We start from the raw sequence: 14,924 nt of genomic DNA, 5'->3' as shown, positions 1-14,924 counted from the left end.
AAAGTCTTTTCAATTCCATCAATTCTATGTGATGAATGAAAATGAGCAACTGTTGAATATGATAATGCACGTTTTAAAGTGTCAAACGACTAATAATTTTTTTTTATTTGATGTTTCCGATGAAAAACTATACATTCCCTGAGAAATATTCCGATTTCCTCTACAATCTTCACTTTTCTGTCTGAGACCGTTACTTCTTCCCAATCCGTTTGAAAATCCATCGCTGCCGAAATATACGCAGCCGTCGCTGTCACCGCAGCCGAAATACACGTGTTTTTATGCATTTGTAAACAGAGCTGAGTTTTCCTGGCATATTCCTGAAAATCCGCGGAGAAATGTCTGGAAGTGTGGTGTTTAGGCGGAATCGAGCCCTTGGCTATGTGACTAATCATCTTCCGGCGACGGTGAAGTATATAAAGAAGAGAAAAGCCAGCGTGGTGGTGACTTGCATTGGACGTTCGCTTCATGCGTACGAAAGCCAGCATTTCCGGCTCATTTCCGTGGGCAGAATCCATCCCGAGGACATCACGTGTGTATCCTCAGACAACAGATACGTCTACTCAGCGAGTGCCAAGAAGATCTTCGCGTGGAGATCCGGGAATCAGTTGCTGCACACCTACGAAGGCCACGGAAGCAATGTTCATCTGCTGCTGCCCTTCGGTCAGCATCTCGTGGCCGTGGACGAGGAGAGTGTGCTGCGGGTGTGGGACATCGAGGCTGAGAGTGTCCACCTGGAGATTCCCTTCGCTGCTGACGCGTTCAGGATCTCAGCGATCTCGCATCCGGCGACGTACCTTAACAAAATCCTTTTGGGCAGCGAACAGGGGCTCCTGCAGTTGTGGAATATCAAGAGCGGGAAGCTCGTGCACACCTTCCAGCCACTGGACAGTCGAGTGTTGGTGCTGGAACAGGCTCCGGCAGCGGATGTCATGGCAGTGGGACTTCAGAGTGGTGCAATAAAACTGCTGAATTTGAAGTTCGACGAGATGCTGATGGAGTTCCGCCAGGATTGGGGTCCAGTGACGGGGATCTCCTTCCGAACCGATGGGCATCCAATCATGATAACATCCAGTACGAATGGAGAAGTGGTTTCCTGGGATCTGGAGAAGAGGAAGGCGAGTGTCTGCGAGTTATCCGAAAGAAAAACACCTGAATGACTTGATTTTGTATGTTTTTAGATTGTTAATCAATTGTCTGCACACACTCAGTCCGTGACAACGCTGAGCTGTCTGCCGAGTGAGCCTCTATTCATCTCCACATCCCCGGACAACTCTATTAAGATGTGGATCTTCGATTTACCCGATGGAGGGCCTCGTTTGCTGCGCTTCCGCGAGGGACACGCTGCTCCGCCTCTCTGCATTCGCTTCCACGGGGCCAAAGGAGGCAACATTCTGTCTGCTGGTGAGGATTCCTCACTCAGAGTGTTCAACACCGTCACTGAGAAGGTCAACAGATCCATGGGACGCGCGAGTTACAATAGAAAAGCCGCCAAGCGAAGTAATGAACAGCCAAAATCGCCTTCCTTGATCAATTGCTGACTGAAGCGCGTCTCTCTTTCCAGATCGCAAGTACGAGGATGTTCATCTCATGCCGCCGATTGTGCAGTTCACGAGTGAAGTGACGCGAGAAAAGGAGTGGGACAGCATTGCTGCCATCCACACTGGCCTGGATCTCGTGACAACGTGGTCGTACTATGGCAGCAAGATGGGAGACTTGAAGCTAAAGCCTAAGGCTACGGATGAGAAGCACAGACAGAAGCTCCTCCAGGTTGAGGCCACGTGCATCTGCCTCACCACTTGTGGCAATTTCGTCATTGTGGGCTACTCGTCAGGAGATGTGCAGCGCTTCAACGTTCAGTCGGGCCTTCATCGTGCCTCTTACGGTGCTCCAGCGCATGAGGATGCCGTGCGAGGAGTGGCTGTGGACGCTCTGAACCAGTATGTGATCTCTGGCGGCAGTGACGGATCGGTGAAGTTCTGGAACTTCAAGTCAAACGGTGAGACAAACAGGAGGAAAATTTGCCTTCTCAGCATAATCACTTTCTTCTCTTTCGCCAGTGACCACGTCAATTGGGCGGATTCGCATGGAAGATGGCCTGACAATGTTCAGAGCGCATCGTGAGAGTGGAATGTTGTGCATCGCCCTGGAGAACTACACGCTAAACGTCTTGGATTGCGACACGAAAGTTGTGGTGCGGAAGTTTGTGGGTCACAAAGCGCCAATCACGGACGTCTGCTTCAGTCCGGACAGCAGATGGCTGATCTCTGCCTCCCTGGACGCCACGGTGAAGGTGTGGGACATTCCTTCGGCCTACATGATCGACCACTTCAAGCTGGATGTGCCTTGCGTGTCCCTCAGCATGTCTCCCACGGGAGATTTCCTCGCCACGGCGCACATTGACCACTTGGGCGTCTTCCTGTGGGCCAACAAAGCCCTCTTCGATCACATCTCCCTGCGAGCGCTGAATCCCACGTCGGAAGCGCCTCTGGTGGATCTGCCGGCGTCGGTGGAGGGCGCAGATGTGGCGCAATTGGACGAGGAGTTTGCAAAAGCTCTGGACTTTGGCGAGGAAATCTCGATAACCTACGAAACACCTCAGCAACTAGATTCAGACCTGATCACGATGTCTGCCGCCACGAGTAGTCGCTGGCAGAACATTTTCCATCTGGACTTGCTGAAGAAGCGCGCAAAGCCGAGAAATCCTGTGACAACTGAGAAGCACGCTCCGTTCTTCCTGCCCACAATTCCTGGACTAGAGTTTAAATTCGATCTCAGCCAGGCGCAAAGTCAAAAGGAGGCGTCAAAGGTGATAATTCCCAAGAATTTCAACAACTTCACTGACTTCGGCAAGATTCTCAACGACACTGTCTCCGGAGGAAGTGTCCAGCCGGCGATTGATCACATAACCAAGCTGGGACCCTCGATGGTGGACTTCGAGATAAAATCCCTCTCTCCAGACGCCGCAGGATCGATTGAACTCATGGAACAGTTCCTCCTCATGGTTCTCGACATGCTGCAATCGAATGCGAACTTTGAACTGGCGCAAACCTATCTGGCCGTCTTCCTGCGCGAGCACGGCGACACAGTGACCCGCACGGACTCCCTGCGCGCCCTGCTGGACTCCCTGGCGGAGGCACAAGAGCGCGGCTGGAGGAAACTCGAGCAGAAGCTGCTCTACGGCCTGGGAGTGGTGGGAATGCTGAGAAATTACGCATCTCTGTAGGAAAAAGAATCACTTCAATATATTTCAGCGCGCAGAATTCATGGATTTTTGTACATTATGTGTGGATTATGGTGAAGAATGTGCACCAAAAGAATGTTATGCTTCGCCATTCTTGTAGCGCAACAGGAAATAGACGCGCTTGAGATTGTTGTACTTCTGTCGAAGTTCAGCCAACTCAGTTGTGCTGTCCGTGTTGAAGTTCGCGGCGTCATTCTCCTTCTGACCCGTCGCGCCATCCTCCAATTCGCGAATTCTCTCACACTTTGCCACATTCTCGCTGTGCAGATGAGCGCACTTCTCCTGGATGCGCTTGAGCTCATTCTTCGTCTCCTGCAACTGCGAGCGCAGAATCAAATCACGATGAGGACTAGCATCGGTCTGCGAGGAGATTTGTTGTGTGACAGCAGGCGCTTTCTCAGTCACCAGACACTTGATCTTCGCTTCTGCCCTGCGCAAATCCTGCTGCACTTGCATCAAGTCCGTCGTAAGGCTACTGATTGTGAGATCTTTCTTGGTCATGTCGCGCTTCAGCATCTTGAAGTCATTGTTCAACGGATGCTTGTCCAAATTGCGCTCAGCCGTTGACAATTTGTACTCCAACACGGTATTCTCATTGCGCAGATTTGAAATCTTATCGGCCAATGCCTGACATTGGCAGGATTCGCCTGAAAGAATCAAACACAATATCAACTCAAGGATGCCTTAAGGTGGGATGTTAGAGTATTAACTCACTTGTAGGATCTGTCATAACCGCCACATCACGCTCAATATTGTAGTTAATACTGCGATTCACATCGTAGAGCGATTGACGATCACTCTTGCGTCTCTCCTTTTGATTGGCCGTCGGCCTCAATCCAGTGGGACTTGAATCCCTTCCCGTTGATCCCGTAGAGTGATCACTTTTCTTAAATTTCAACTCGTCAATCTCCTTGCCCTTTTCCGCCACAAGATCATTGAGTCTGCAAAATTTAACAGATATTATACAGCGTGGGCACTAATTATAGCTCCACTGTAGGTATCCAGGGTGTAGGTAGTCTGGGGCAAAAACAAAAAATATCAAATATGGCGTTTGATTGCCTATCCATAGCCAAAACAAAACCCCCAATATGAGCCCCTCCGCCGGATCCTAGGGATTCTAGGGAACTTTATCACTTTCTGGCCTGGCACTAATTATAGATCCACTTGGGAATTTTCACTATATCTCAGCGAAAAAAATCGGAAAATTCTGAAAATCATAAGGATTCTTCATTTTGAGCCTAGAAACCATTTACCGTCGCCAACCCCGCCTCGGTCCTCCGTGGACCCCACTTTAAGGTCTTTGCCTGAACAGATCCAAATGGCTCCTCCGCAATGGGGCGGGGGCCCAATGCCAAAACTCTTCATAGGGCGATGAAGCCTTTGAGCATAATTGGGTTTGCCCGATACCTTGAATCCTGGCCTTAAGCACTTCTTCCAGGGTCTTTTTCTGCTTCTGGCCAAACCACCCCAACCCCCGGACCACCCCCAATGAAATGGGGCGAAAATTCTTGGACACTTCTAGGAAACCCGGGACCCTAGATCCGGGGAGGGTAGCGCCTCGAGGGAGGCCACACCGTGAAGAGACCATAAACCAAAAAAAACCCAAACCCACAGGGGCCTCATATTGGGGTTTGTTTGCTATGGATAGGCAATCAAACGCCATATTTGATATTTTTTGTTTTTGCCCCAGACTACCTACACCCTGGATACCTAGTGGAGCTATAATTAGTGCCCACGCTGTATTGTCAAACGACATAATTTAATCACAAATAAACACTCACTTCTCAATAGTTTTCTCCTTCTTCTTAATGCGCTCCTTCAGCAACTTTATATCATTATCCTTCTCATTGATAACAGTCAACTTCTTCTTCAGCGAATCCCTCTCAAACACAATATGCTCATTTGCATCCTTCAGACTCTTGATCTTCTTCTCCAATGACACTTTCATCGTTCTTGTTTCCTTCAGAATCTCTTCCTTTTCCCTCTGCAGAGATGCAATTTCGTCATCAGAAGCTTTAGTTGGAGCATTTTGTTTGTTCATAGCCACACATTTCTCGAGGCTCTCAATAATTACGGATTTATCGCTGATTCTCTTCATCAATTCGTTAACAGCAGAGGTTTTCTCATCAGCGACCTTTTTAAGTTTCTCACATTCCGCAGTGAGACAATCCTTTTGCTTCTTCATCATCTTCAACTCTTCCTTCACACGTTCACTGTCACCATCCTGCATTTTGTTCGCACGCTCCGTCAATCCATTTATCAACTTGGTCTTCTGCTCGAGCTCAAGTCGCAACATTGCCACCTCTTCGTCACTCTTTGTCGACATTTCGGTCACGTGAGTGATCCTCTCACGCAGCGACTCAAGTTCATTGCAATTTGACTCGTTCTCGCGTTCCAGCTCATTGATTCGCTGCTCTGCGCTGCGCCACTTGGAGGAGAGTCTGTAAATAGATGAGTGTACGCATGAGTTAGGGGATTTTCCTGTAAACATAGAATGGAATGTTCAGCAATTACTGTTCATGAGCTCCCAGCTTTGCCGCCAACATCTCTTTCAGCTGATCAATTTGCTCCTTGTTGGCACTCTCATCACTGGCCTTCTTCTCAGTCTTCACATTCTCAATCTCCTCGCGATGCTTCTCCTGGATCTGGAAGGAATTTGTGTGAGAAAAACATGGGAAAAGCAGCAAAAACACACAGTTTACCTGTTCAATCTCCTTCTTCAGTTGCTCCTCAGACTTCCTGGCGACACTGAGATCCTTCTCATTCTGTGTAATCTCACCCTTCAGACGCTCAAGCACAGATTTCAGTTCTTGAACAACACATGTGAGTTCTCTATTGACAGAATCCAGCTGATCTTTCTCCGTTTGAAGCTGACGCTGTTTCTCCTCCTCATCACTGATTTTCACCTTCAATTCCACCACTTTCGTCTCGTGTGTGTTCTTCAGATCCTCCAGCGTTTTCATCGTGTCACAGTTCACATTCTCCTGCTCCCTCAGACGAGCCTGCAGTGTCACCACTTCAGTCTCACACCAGCGCAACTTCTCAGACAGTTCGTTTTGCTCATTGAGATCTTTCTGCTGATTGCTCAAAATAAGCTCAGATGCACGTCGAACACTGGCACACTCCTGCAGCAGAAATGACTTCTCTCTCTCCAACTCCTCGTACGCTGCACGCAACTCCTCATAGTCGCTCCTCAACTGACTATTGTCACAGTTCAACTCTGCATGTGCATTACGAAACGCGGCGATCTGTCAATGAGAAATCGAAATTTCAAATTCAATCCAATCTCCAGTTTAAACTTCCAGTCTTCCTACCTGATTACGCAGTTGAACAATGATCGCGAAAGTATCGCGAGATTTCACTGTAAGATCAGTGTTTTCCAACACCAAATCGTCAATAATCTTGCTGTTATTCAAAATTTGTCCACTGTAAATTCTGCACTGTTCCTCATTCTTCACTTGTATATCTTCAATGCGCTGCGTCAGCTTTCTTCGCTCCTCCTCCAACCACTCCTTCTCCTTTCTCAATTTCTGCTGCTCATGGCCCAAATTTCCCTCTTCTACATTGTTGCTGACCTTCAATTGGCACATTTCTTCCTCCAGAGACTTCACAAGAGCCTCTTGTTTATCAACGCTGCGCTGCAGATGAATAATCTTCCTCTCCTTCTCCTTAATCAGGTCCTCATCCGATGTCGCCTTCTCCCTGAGCGACTCCAATTCATACATGATGGCATCAATCTTCAGATCCTGCCTCTTCCTCTCCTCCACCAATTTAGCGATCTCTTTCTCATTGCCCGTATTCTCCAGCACAACAGCTTTGTATTTTTCCGTCAATTCACCGTACTGAAAAATTCAATTTCACATTAATCTACCAACTTCAGCTTCAATCAAATAAATCACCTGTGAGTGAAGCTCCAAATTGTTGTTGAACTTGAGTTGCGACGCTTCCAGATTCTGATTCAGTGTCTCCTTCTCAATCACCAAATCATTAATGGTGATGTTGAGTTCCATGATCTTCTCCTCACATCGCGTCGCCTTCTCAGAATGATACATAATCATCTTCTCCAATTCTGCCTTCTCCTCTCGCCATCCCTCCTTCTGAGCAGCTTTCTCTTCCATCAGTCCATCCTTGTCCCTCTGCAGAATCTCCACCGAAGCCTTGGCATCCTTCAAATCCTCAATGTAGGTCAGCTTCATCGTCTTCTCCTTGTCCAGTTGCTCTTGGAGTTCAGCGACTTTTCGCTGCTCCTCCTCAAAACTCTTCTTCAACTCATCAGACTCCTGGACACTCTCAATCAGCTGCCCGGAGAGCTTTTCATTCTCCTCAACCAAGCTCTTTCGCTCATTTTGCAGGATCTCAAAGGAATTTGAGCGCATCTTCTGCTGATTCGCAGAACTTGCCGTCTTGGCATTGCCCACAAGCTGACACAGAAGAGTCTGATCGAATTCCATGAGCGAAGCCTCATTCCTGTCGAACTGACTAATGTCCTCAAGGCTGTTGTTATCCCCTTTGATCGTGCTGTCGCTACTGTTCACGTCGTCATTCATCATTGTCGTCTCAGAGATCTTAATCGACAGCTCCTTGTTCTCCGTCTCGAGAATGGAAATTGTACTTTGCAGCTCGAGAATCACATCGCGCATATTGTTCACTTCCGCATACAACTGGGAAATCTTCTCCGAGTGATCATCGCTCTGCTCGACCATTTCAATCTTGTTCAGGAGTGTCTTCTCACTCTCATGTCTCGCCTTCTCGCTCTGATTGATCTCATCTCGCAAATTCTCAATCATCCTCTCTCTGCCAGCGATCTCCTCCTCCCTGGCCATCTTCTCCTGCTCAACTTCCATCCGCAAACGATCGTTCTCCGTCTTCATCTTCGCCAGAGACTCCTTCATGACCGTCAAATCGCCGTTGCTCTCGATGATCATCAGCAGCTCCTTCTCTCGGCCAGTCATCTTGCTCTTGTATTGCTCGAATTGCATCTCAATCCCAGCCACGCGACTCTCCGTGTCTGCCTTCTCTCTCTGCGATCTCACCACCTCCGCCCCCTTCTCATTCACCTCCCGTCTCATCGCCTCCACCTCCGACCGCATGGCGCTGCACGAGTGCAGAAAAAAATTTACAACTATCCCGAAAACGTGCAGCAAAAAAAACACTCACCAAATCTCAGTCACTTGGGTCTTCAGACTCTCATTTTCCTGCTCCAAATAGTCCAGTCGCGCCTTTTCCTCCTTGTATATGTCCATTTCCAGGCCCTTGAACTCCGCGAAATCATCCAATTCCTTGCATTTGTTCTGATATCTGTAATCCCGACGGGAAAAAAAATGCCAATTAGCGTAGACCATAGAGGAGATGAACGGTAAACTCACAGAATCTTGTAGTTCTCTTTGGATTCAATGGAGTCCTCGAGACTAGGAAAAGTGATGTTGGGCGTGTGTATCTTATAGGAGTAATCGTCCACCTCCAGTTTCGGGGTCTTCAGCTGCCCCTGCTCTCCCTCCATAGCACAATCACAAGGAATATCCAATATTTTCACAGAAATCCAGAAAATTTGATCACAAAATCAGACAACGCCATACACCGATCACAAATTATACACTCGAATGCTGAAAAACGGTTTGTGCGTCACTTTTTCGGGGCCTTCGGAAGTCGAACTTCGAAATTCATGGCCGCATTGCGATTCATATCGAGATTTCATTGGACTGGCGTAGGACAAATCTACGCGTTCTGCATACATTCCATAATCAGCATTTCGTAATTATGTAATGAAATTTATTTCATTTCAATAAAAATGATTAATTTTGGAAATGGAAAGAAAGAAACATGAATGAGTTGAAGTTTCTCAAAATGCGCAAAATGCATAAATATTAACTGAACAATCTTTATGGAAATTTGAGTATCTAGGAATCTTGATTGAGGGCGAAATATGATCAAGAAACGCCTTTTGGATCGTATGTAATCACGGAGTTCTGTCTGAAACTGCAAAAACTTCAGAGGAAAACTCCGACGATTTGTCATACAGAAATCAACTCTCAGAATATTAGCTGTCGGGCTGCCGGGATTTTTGTTTTCAGATTGACAGTTTAGTAACCGCGCATTGGGAGTCCCCGTGAATTGACGTGATTATGGCCCAAAGAGCGGAAGTTCACGTGAATGTGGCTGATTACGTGGTGGCACGTGATGGAGCAGAAGCCATTCTAGTGTCTCTAGTGAAATATTTGGCCGTGCAGCGTCGCCAAATCCCGTATTCGTACACAATTCTGTGCAACTTGAGCGATCGTGTCCGGCAGCAGGAGACTGAAGCTCCGTCCTGGAAGGAATTCCAGTTGGATAAGCAACGGAAGCTGGTCAACAGCACAGTTTTGGGCTACAAGCAGCTCTTCCAGGTGAGATACATGGCTCTTCTCAAGGAATTTTCGTGTTATAATCCCCGTTTTCCATTTGTAGGCAATTCATGTGGCTTTTGCGAATAAAGTCCAGGAAGCTGTGCTGCTCTTTGGTGCCACAGCCTTCACGCCCAAGGAAGCGTGGTGGATTGAGTTCCCTGAGAGTGTGCAGAAACACGATCCGGGAGTTGTGCATCATGGGAAGGTGCAGGAGATGGCTGATCACACTGTGATGACTATTAGCGGTCGCCCGGAACTCTCGGAGAACATGTCGAGGGATTTTCATACCACTAATATGTACTTAATGCTGAAATTTGCCGGGGAAGCTCCCAAGGAGTCTCGCTTCCGGGAGGCATTCACAGAGAGGGATGTTTTGCACCTTCCGACGAGCTGTCACGTGTCCAAGATCACTCTCCAGAATGAACCCACGAACGAGACATTGGCAAATTGCTGTGCTGAGATGAGCGTCTTTGGATTCTCGGGATTTACGGGAAAGGCTCGAAGCTACGCGGATTTGTTCCGCCGAAACGCAACGCAGAAGACTGAAGAGAGTCGCTGGTACGAGTGTGCCGAGAGCGTGAAGGGATACAACCACGTCCTGGTGAAGGGAAAGGACATTTGGAATCTTTAGCCATTGGCTGTGTTATATTGAGAGATTGATGTCTGCCTTACTACAATAAACGACTCCTTGAATTAGAAGCATCAGAGAAATTTGTAGAGTCGCCGTCCTCCTCAGCAAGCTCCGACATTTCCGACATCTCCTCATCCTCCGGCAAGATGTCATCCGTCCTGTCTGAGTCACTGTCATCAAACGGACGCTCCTTGCGGCGAATCACCTCGCCGTGGACGTCTTTGTTGCGCAAGACGCCTACCCAGAAGGCCGAAGAGCAGTGATTAATGGTGAGGACTCTCTTCACGTGGAACACCAGCTTCTCCAGAGTCTCGCGCACGAGTGGAATCTGTCCCGCCAGGGCGGCATGATTGGTGAGTTTGGAGGTGCAGCAGAGCGAATTGCAGAACCTCGTTGTGTCCTGGAGATCTTTGATGATGTTCATCACCTGATCCTGGCGCTTCGTCAGGCAATTCTCCACCAGCGGAATGCCGTGCTGAAGGAAAAGCTTGAGAATCGTGTTGGCATTCTTCATGAACACCAAATTGTTGCCCGCCAAGTTGATCTCCTTCACGATTCCACGCAGCGAATCCAGCACCTGCATCACAGACTCCCACATCTTGAGATTCCCACTGTCGGACAGTTTCTCGCACAGCTTCCTATTGAGGACATCCACGAGAGATGTGCAGAGAGCGCGAAAGAGATGCGTGAAGTTGTTCTTGGTGAATCCGGGGAATGTCTTGAGTGTGTCATCGCGTCTCTTGAGCAGAGGAATTTCCTGCTGGATCCATTCAATCTGCTTGATCAGTTGCTTGAAGTCCGTCAGTCGGAAAACACCCTTCAGCAGTTCCGCCAGGAAGACATTGAACTGACTGCCCTTCTCAATGGCGCCTGTGCAAGTGTACCAGCGCTTGGAGAGGAAGTTCAAATGGAGACGCGTGAGAATCTCCTGATCCTCCTCTCGATTCTCCGCAATCTTCGTCAGTGTGTCCACGAGGTACACCATGTACAGCGCACTGCTGATCTCCAGTGCCAATTTCTCCCGCTTCAGCACATTCTGAATCGCCGCTGAGGCCAGGAGCTGCACATCTGTCTCAGCACTCTCGGCAATCACCTGGAGGCCTCGCTGCAGAAGCTCTGCGTTCTCAGCGAATCCCGTCCAAGAGAAGAGCGTCGCATAGAGACGCAGTGTAGTGGCGAAGCACGTTTTCAGGGAGTTCACGTTGATTGTGTAGAGATGATGACTCTCCAGGATTTCCTCGGCCGCCTCATGGGCGCCTTGCATCTCCTTGACAATTTCCGAAAAGTGCTGCTGAATCTGCGGCAGCATCGCCACGACGTCATGAATGAGAGCGTCCGGCGAGATGATGATCTGCAAATGGTGACACTGAGTCTTTCTCAGTCCCACAAAAGACTCCAGCTTGAGCACCAAATCCTCTACAATGAACTTGTACTCTTGCAGTCCAATGCAGCAGCCAATTCTCTCCTCGGTCAGGTTGTGTTCGGTGAGAAACTGATTCTCCAACAGCAGCACAATGTCCAAGTCCATCTGTCTGTAACTCTCCCGTGGGCCGTACGACATGGCGAAGTCCAGGGGCTTCTGATCAGAACGCATTCTCGACACCGAGGTGTCCTGAGTCTTTGAGGCGCCGGACAAGATCAATTGACTGGTCGTGTTGTCGGCACTCCTCTTCTGGCCAGCCTTCTTCGATGGACCGGCGATTGATCTGGGAATTGCGGGCTTCTTGAAGACGTGCTCCTGATATCGCTCTTGAGTGGCGATGAAGGTGGAATTGGGGGTGACATAAGTGGTCGGAGCGACTTTCAGCAGTCTCCGGATGTGTCCCTCAATCTTAATCAACTCCGTCAGTCTGATGAGGATCTGCTGTCGTATCTGCGGCACTTGTTGCGACGCGAAGGATCCAATGAGCTCGCGGAACCAATTGGCGGTGTGGAAGTACATGTCCAGGATACTCAAGCTCGTACTGTTGTCATAATCATTGTCGAAGAGATCGAGATCTTCGAGCGATCCCACGTGTTCAGGCAGAATCACGCCGAATCCACAGAGTCCATAGAGTGTCTCCAGACTGCCGTTGTCCAGACGGAATTGCAGAATGCGCAGCAGATTGAACAGCGGACAGAGAACTGTGATGGAGGATTCCAGCTGCTTGGGCGGCATTATGGTCAGCTGGCCAATGTTGATGGACATGCTAGCGTTCTCCTCTTCGCTAATCAGGCAGTACTTCTGCATGAATTCCAGCGCGCGACAGTCTGGCATGCCTTCGATGGTGAAGTACTTGGTGAAGTTGTCCACGAGGGACTCAGAGAGCCAGTTCATGTACTTCTTGTTGGGGAATCTCTTACTGTCGCTGGCATTACGTCGATTCGAGAAGATCAGCGCCAACTCGTCGTAGCACATAGCCAGAGAGTCAGCGCAGTTTCCCGATGTCACCACCTTGATCATCATTTCGAAGAGCACTGCCGCATCCTGAATGGGTCCCTCGGGAAAATCCTTTACGGATTGAATGGTGGTGTTGGCATCGAATCCCTGCGCAGCTTCCTCCTCCGTCGCGTGCCACACCAACTGCCCAATTGTCTTTACAGCCCCGACAATTCCCAGCCGGATGACCGAGATGCTGCAGTTGGCCAGCTGCTTCTTCACCAGCATGTCAATCTCATGCACCAACTCCTCCGGAGCCGTGCTCGGCGGCATTGGATAGGCAATGGAACAGAGAATGTCCATCAGGATGCGATACTGCATCAGCCCAATATCGCCAATATTCTCCTGAATCATCAGCAACTGCATCCCATTATTCTGCAACTCCGTGAAGTACTTCCCGCGAATCTCACTGAGCATCATCAAGGCCCTCGTCTTCACTTCCGGATCGGTCTTCTCGCACACCAAGCCCACGAGCCTGGAGAGGATCACTTTGCGATTGCATGCGTCTATTCCGAAGGCAAACTTGAAGGCCAGTTTCCCAATCTCCCAGATTTTACCCTTGCTGCGAAACAAGTGATCGGCAATCTCCAGGAAAATGCCCAAATTCTCCACGACAAAGTCCGGGAATTGCAGCACAACATCTCTGAGAAAGCGCCTCGTGAAGAGCTCCTCTGTGAATTTCTTGCGCATCAGAGACTCAATCGCAGCACTCTTGTCATCATTTGCCTCCATAATTGTCACCAGGATCACAAAGTCCAATGGAAAGTGATCCTCCGGCGTGGAGGAACTCTTGATGGACTTGATCCAAAGATCACTGAGCTTGGAGGACTTCATGAGGGAGATTTTAATGAGACTGAAGACGTTCTTGTGACTCTCACTCAACTCTTTGCGGCTCGCTTTTCCCCACTTTAGATGCGATCGAATGTTGGCGATCAGTTCGGGCAGGCAGTTTTCCTCATTGTACTTCAGCAGAAGCTTCGTGAATCGTGGATAGAGACTTGTGGGCGCTCCGCGATCAATGTACTGAAAGACCCTCTCTTTAAGTTCGTCCAGAAGAACCGAAGAGAGATTCATGTTGCCAAATGCATCCAAAGTGGAATCGTTGAGTAAATCTTCGTCCTCAGAGAGCATTTCCATCAGTTTCCGGATAATCGCGCTGTGCTTCTTCGCCTCAATCACGTCATCCAAGTGTCTTATGATGATTTGCTTCACATCCATCGGTGAGGACTCGAGTATAGATGTGATCTTCCCGAACACCATCTGTCCGTGCTTGCTTTTGTTGATGAACTTCAGCTGAGAGAGGCTCATTACGAGGATGCAGGCGGTCATTTCGCATCCAGAAGCCTTCTGGGCCAGCTCCTGCATGCGCTCGAGGAGCACAGAAATCAGCTCCTCCTGCAGGAAGTCTATCATCAAGAGATTCTTCATGAGGCTCTCCTGGGACTGTGGAAAGCCGTTGCTGTTGGGAAGGCTGACAATACAGACGCTCAGCGTCTTGGAGAGGAGATTGTCATTGGCCACGACACTCTTGAAGCCCCTGACGAACTTGCTGATGTTTGTGGGATAGTCTGCGCTGTTCTGTAGAGTGGTTCTGATCTTGTTGACAAACTGAATGTGATCGCAATCTGAAAATAAACAAATGCTTGAGCATCTCGCATCATGAGGAAGTCAATTCAGGGATTTCCAACCTATGAGATAGTTTTCCGGATGATCACACTTGGCGCCGCTCTTCTGCAGGACATACTCGTAGTAGGTGTCTGGAATACGGGAGCTTCCGGGAGCGGCTGGTGCGCCCATTTGTGACAGGAGATTCATGTTGCTCCTCTGGGAGAAATATCGGCGCTGACTTTGCGGTTGGCTGGAGGGAATGGACGACTGGCTGCCCAGCATATCCTCATCCTGAGATACAATTGCGCTCCAATTACAAGAATGTTCTCACCACGAGTGTGCTTGAGATGACCTACCAAATCCTCGACAGGAGATTTGTTCCTTTGTCTGAGGACGCCAGGTGCAGGCGTGTCGGGATGATCAGCTTCCTTGGCCTTCTTGGCGGTGTTTGGGAGGGTTCCCGTGCCCACTCGGTACTTCTTGCTCTTGTACATCTTTATCACTCCAATTTACAGTGGATAAACACGAAAAATCAAGACTTCACAGGTTCTTTTGCTCAATTGCGAAATTCCCTCCAAAATATCAGTTGGTCGACAAACACGCATGTCACGAACGCATCCGAACACCAGCCGAGCTCTTTTC

General features: G+C 48.9%; 4 protein-coding genes across 4 annotated transcripts; 2 read left to right on the top strand and 2 right to left on the bottom strand.

Annotated features, from left to right (window-relative positions):
- The first annotated feature begins 143 nt into the window (after positions 1-143).
- LOC132265416 (WD repeat-containing protein 36) lies at positions 144-3,260 on the top strand. The gene is made up of 4 exons (XM_059766067.1): positions 144-1,115; positions 1,179-1,497; positions 1,562-1,996; positions 2,058-3,260. The coding sequence occupies exons 1-4, from the start codon at positions 336-338 to the stop codon at positions 3,221-3,223; spliced, it is 2,700 nt and encodes an 899-aa protein (XP_059622050.1). The 5' UTR covers positions 144-335; the 3' UTR covers positions 3,224-3,260.
- Positions 3,224-8,860, bottom strand: LOC132265414 (myosin-10-like). The gene is made up of 9 exons (XM_059766065.1): positions 8,608-8,860; positions 8,399-8,539; positions 7,141-8,335; positions 6,556-7,083; positions 5,944-6,489; positions 5,756-5,886; positions 5,023-5,682; positions 3,956-4,182; positions 3,224-3,888 (listed from the first exon to the last, which is right to left on the bottom strand). The coding sequence occupies exons 1-9, from the start codon at positions 8,739-8,741 to the stop codon at positions 3,320-3,322; spliced, it is 4,131 nt and encodes a 1,376-aa protein (XP_059622048.1). The 5' UTR covers positions 8,742-8,860; the 3' UTR covers positions 3,224-3,319.
- A 317-nt stretch (positions 8,861-9,177) lies between these two features.
- Positions 9,178-10,322, top strand: LOC132265415 (uncharacterized). The gene is made up of 2 exons (XM_059766066.1): positions 9,178-9,624; positions 9,686-10,322. The coding sequence occupies exons 1-2, from the start codon at positions 9,364-9,366 to the stop codon at positions 10,253-10,255; spliced, it is 831 nt and encodes a 276-aa protein (XP_059622049.1). The 5' UTR covers positions 9,178-9,363; the 3' UTR covers positions 10,256-10,322.
- On the bottom strand, positions 10,132-14,869 carry LOC132265413 (Fanconi anemia group D2 protein). Its single transcript, XM_059766064.1, has 4 exons — positions 14,639-14,869; positions 14,363-14,573; positions 10,297-14,299; positions 10,132-10,222 (listed from the first exon to the last, which is right to left on the bottom strand). Coding segments are annotated over exons 1-4 (4,353 nt in total). The 5' UTR covers positions 14,777-14,869; the 3' UTR covers positions 10,132-10,221.
- Positions 14,870-14,924: the final 55 nt, after the last annotated feature.

This window comes from Phlebotomus argentipes, unplaced genomic scaffold (genome assembly GCF_947086385.1).
Source record: "Phlebotomus argentipes unplaced genomic scaffold, Phlebotomus argentipes genome assembly contig_2, whole genome shotgun sequence".
Taxonomy (NCBI): Eukaryota; Metazoa; Arthropoda; class Insecta; order Diptera; family Psychodidae; genus Phlebotomus; species Phlebotomus argentipes.
Note: the sequence above shows the minus strand (reverse complement) of the source record. Positions and strands in the feature narration are given on the sequence as shown.

Bases quoted from the DNA above. Each gene is read 5' to 3' on its own strand.
- LOC132265416 (XM_059766067.1), top strand. From the start codon at position 336: ATGTCTGGAAGTGTGGTGTTTAGGCGGAATCGAGCCCTTGGCTATGTG. The intron at 1,498-1,561 runs GTAATGAACAGC...CTCTCTTTCCAG, and splicing joins TAGAAAAGCCGCCAAGCGAA to ATCGCAAGTACGAGGATGTT. The intron at 1,997-2,057 runs GTGAGACAAACA...CTCTTTCGCCAG, and splicing joins CTGGAACTTCAAGTCAAACG to TGACCACGTCAATTGGGCGG.
- LOC132265414 (XM_059766065.1), bottom strand. From the start codon at position 8,741: ATGGAGGGAGAGCAGGGGCAGCTGAAGACCCCGAAACTGGAGGTGGAC. The intron at 5,887-5,943 runs GTAAACTGTGTG...AATTCCTTCCAG, and splicing joins TGAAGAAGGAGATTGAACAG to ATCCAGGAGAAGCATCGCGA. The intron at 3,889-3,955 runs GTGAGTTAATAC...TGATTCTTTCAG, and splicing joins GGTTATGACAGATCCTACAA to GCGAATCCTGCCAATGTCAG.
- LOC132265415 (XM_059766066.1), top strand. From the start codon at position 9,364: ATGGCCCAAAGAGCGGAAGTTCACGTGAATGTGGCTGATTACGTGGTG. The intron at 9,625-9,685 runs GTGAGATACATG...TTCCATTTGTAG, and splicing joins GCTACAAGCAGCTCTTCCAG to GCAATTCATGTGGCTTTTGC.
- LOC132265413 (XM_059766064.1), bottom strand. From the start codon at position 14,776: ATGTACAAGAGCAAGAAGTACCGAGTGGGCACGGGAACCCTCCCAAAC. The intron at 14,574-14,638 runs GTAGGTCATCTC...ATTGTATCTCAG, and splicing joins AATCTCCTGTCGAGGATTTG to GATGAGGATATGCTGGGCAG. The intron at 14,300-14,362 runs GTTGGAAATCCC...GTTTATTTTCAG, and splicing joins TCCGGAAAACTATCTCATAG to ATTGCGATCACATTCAGTTT.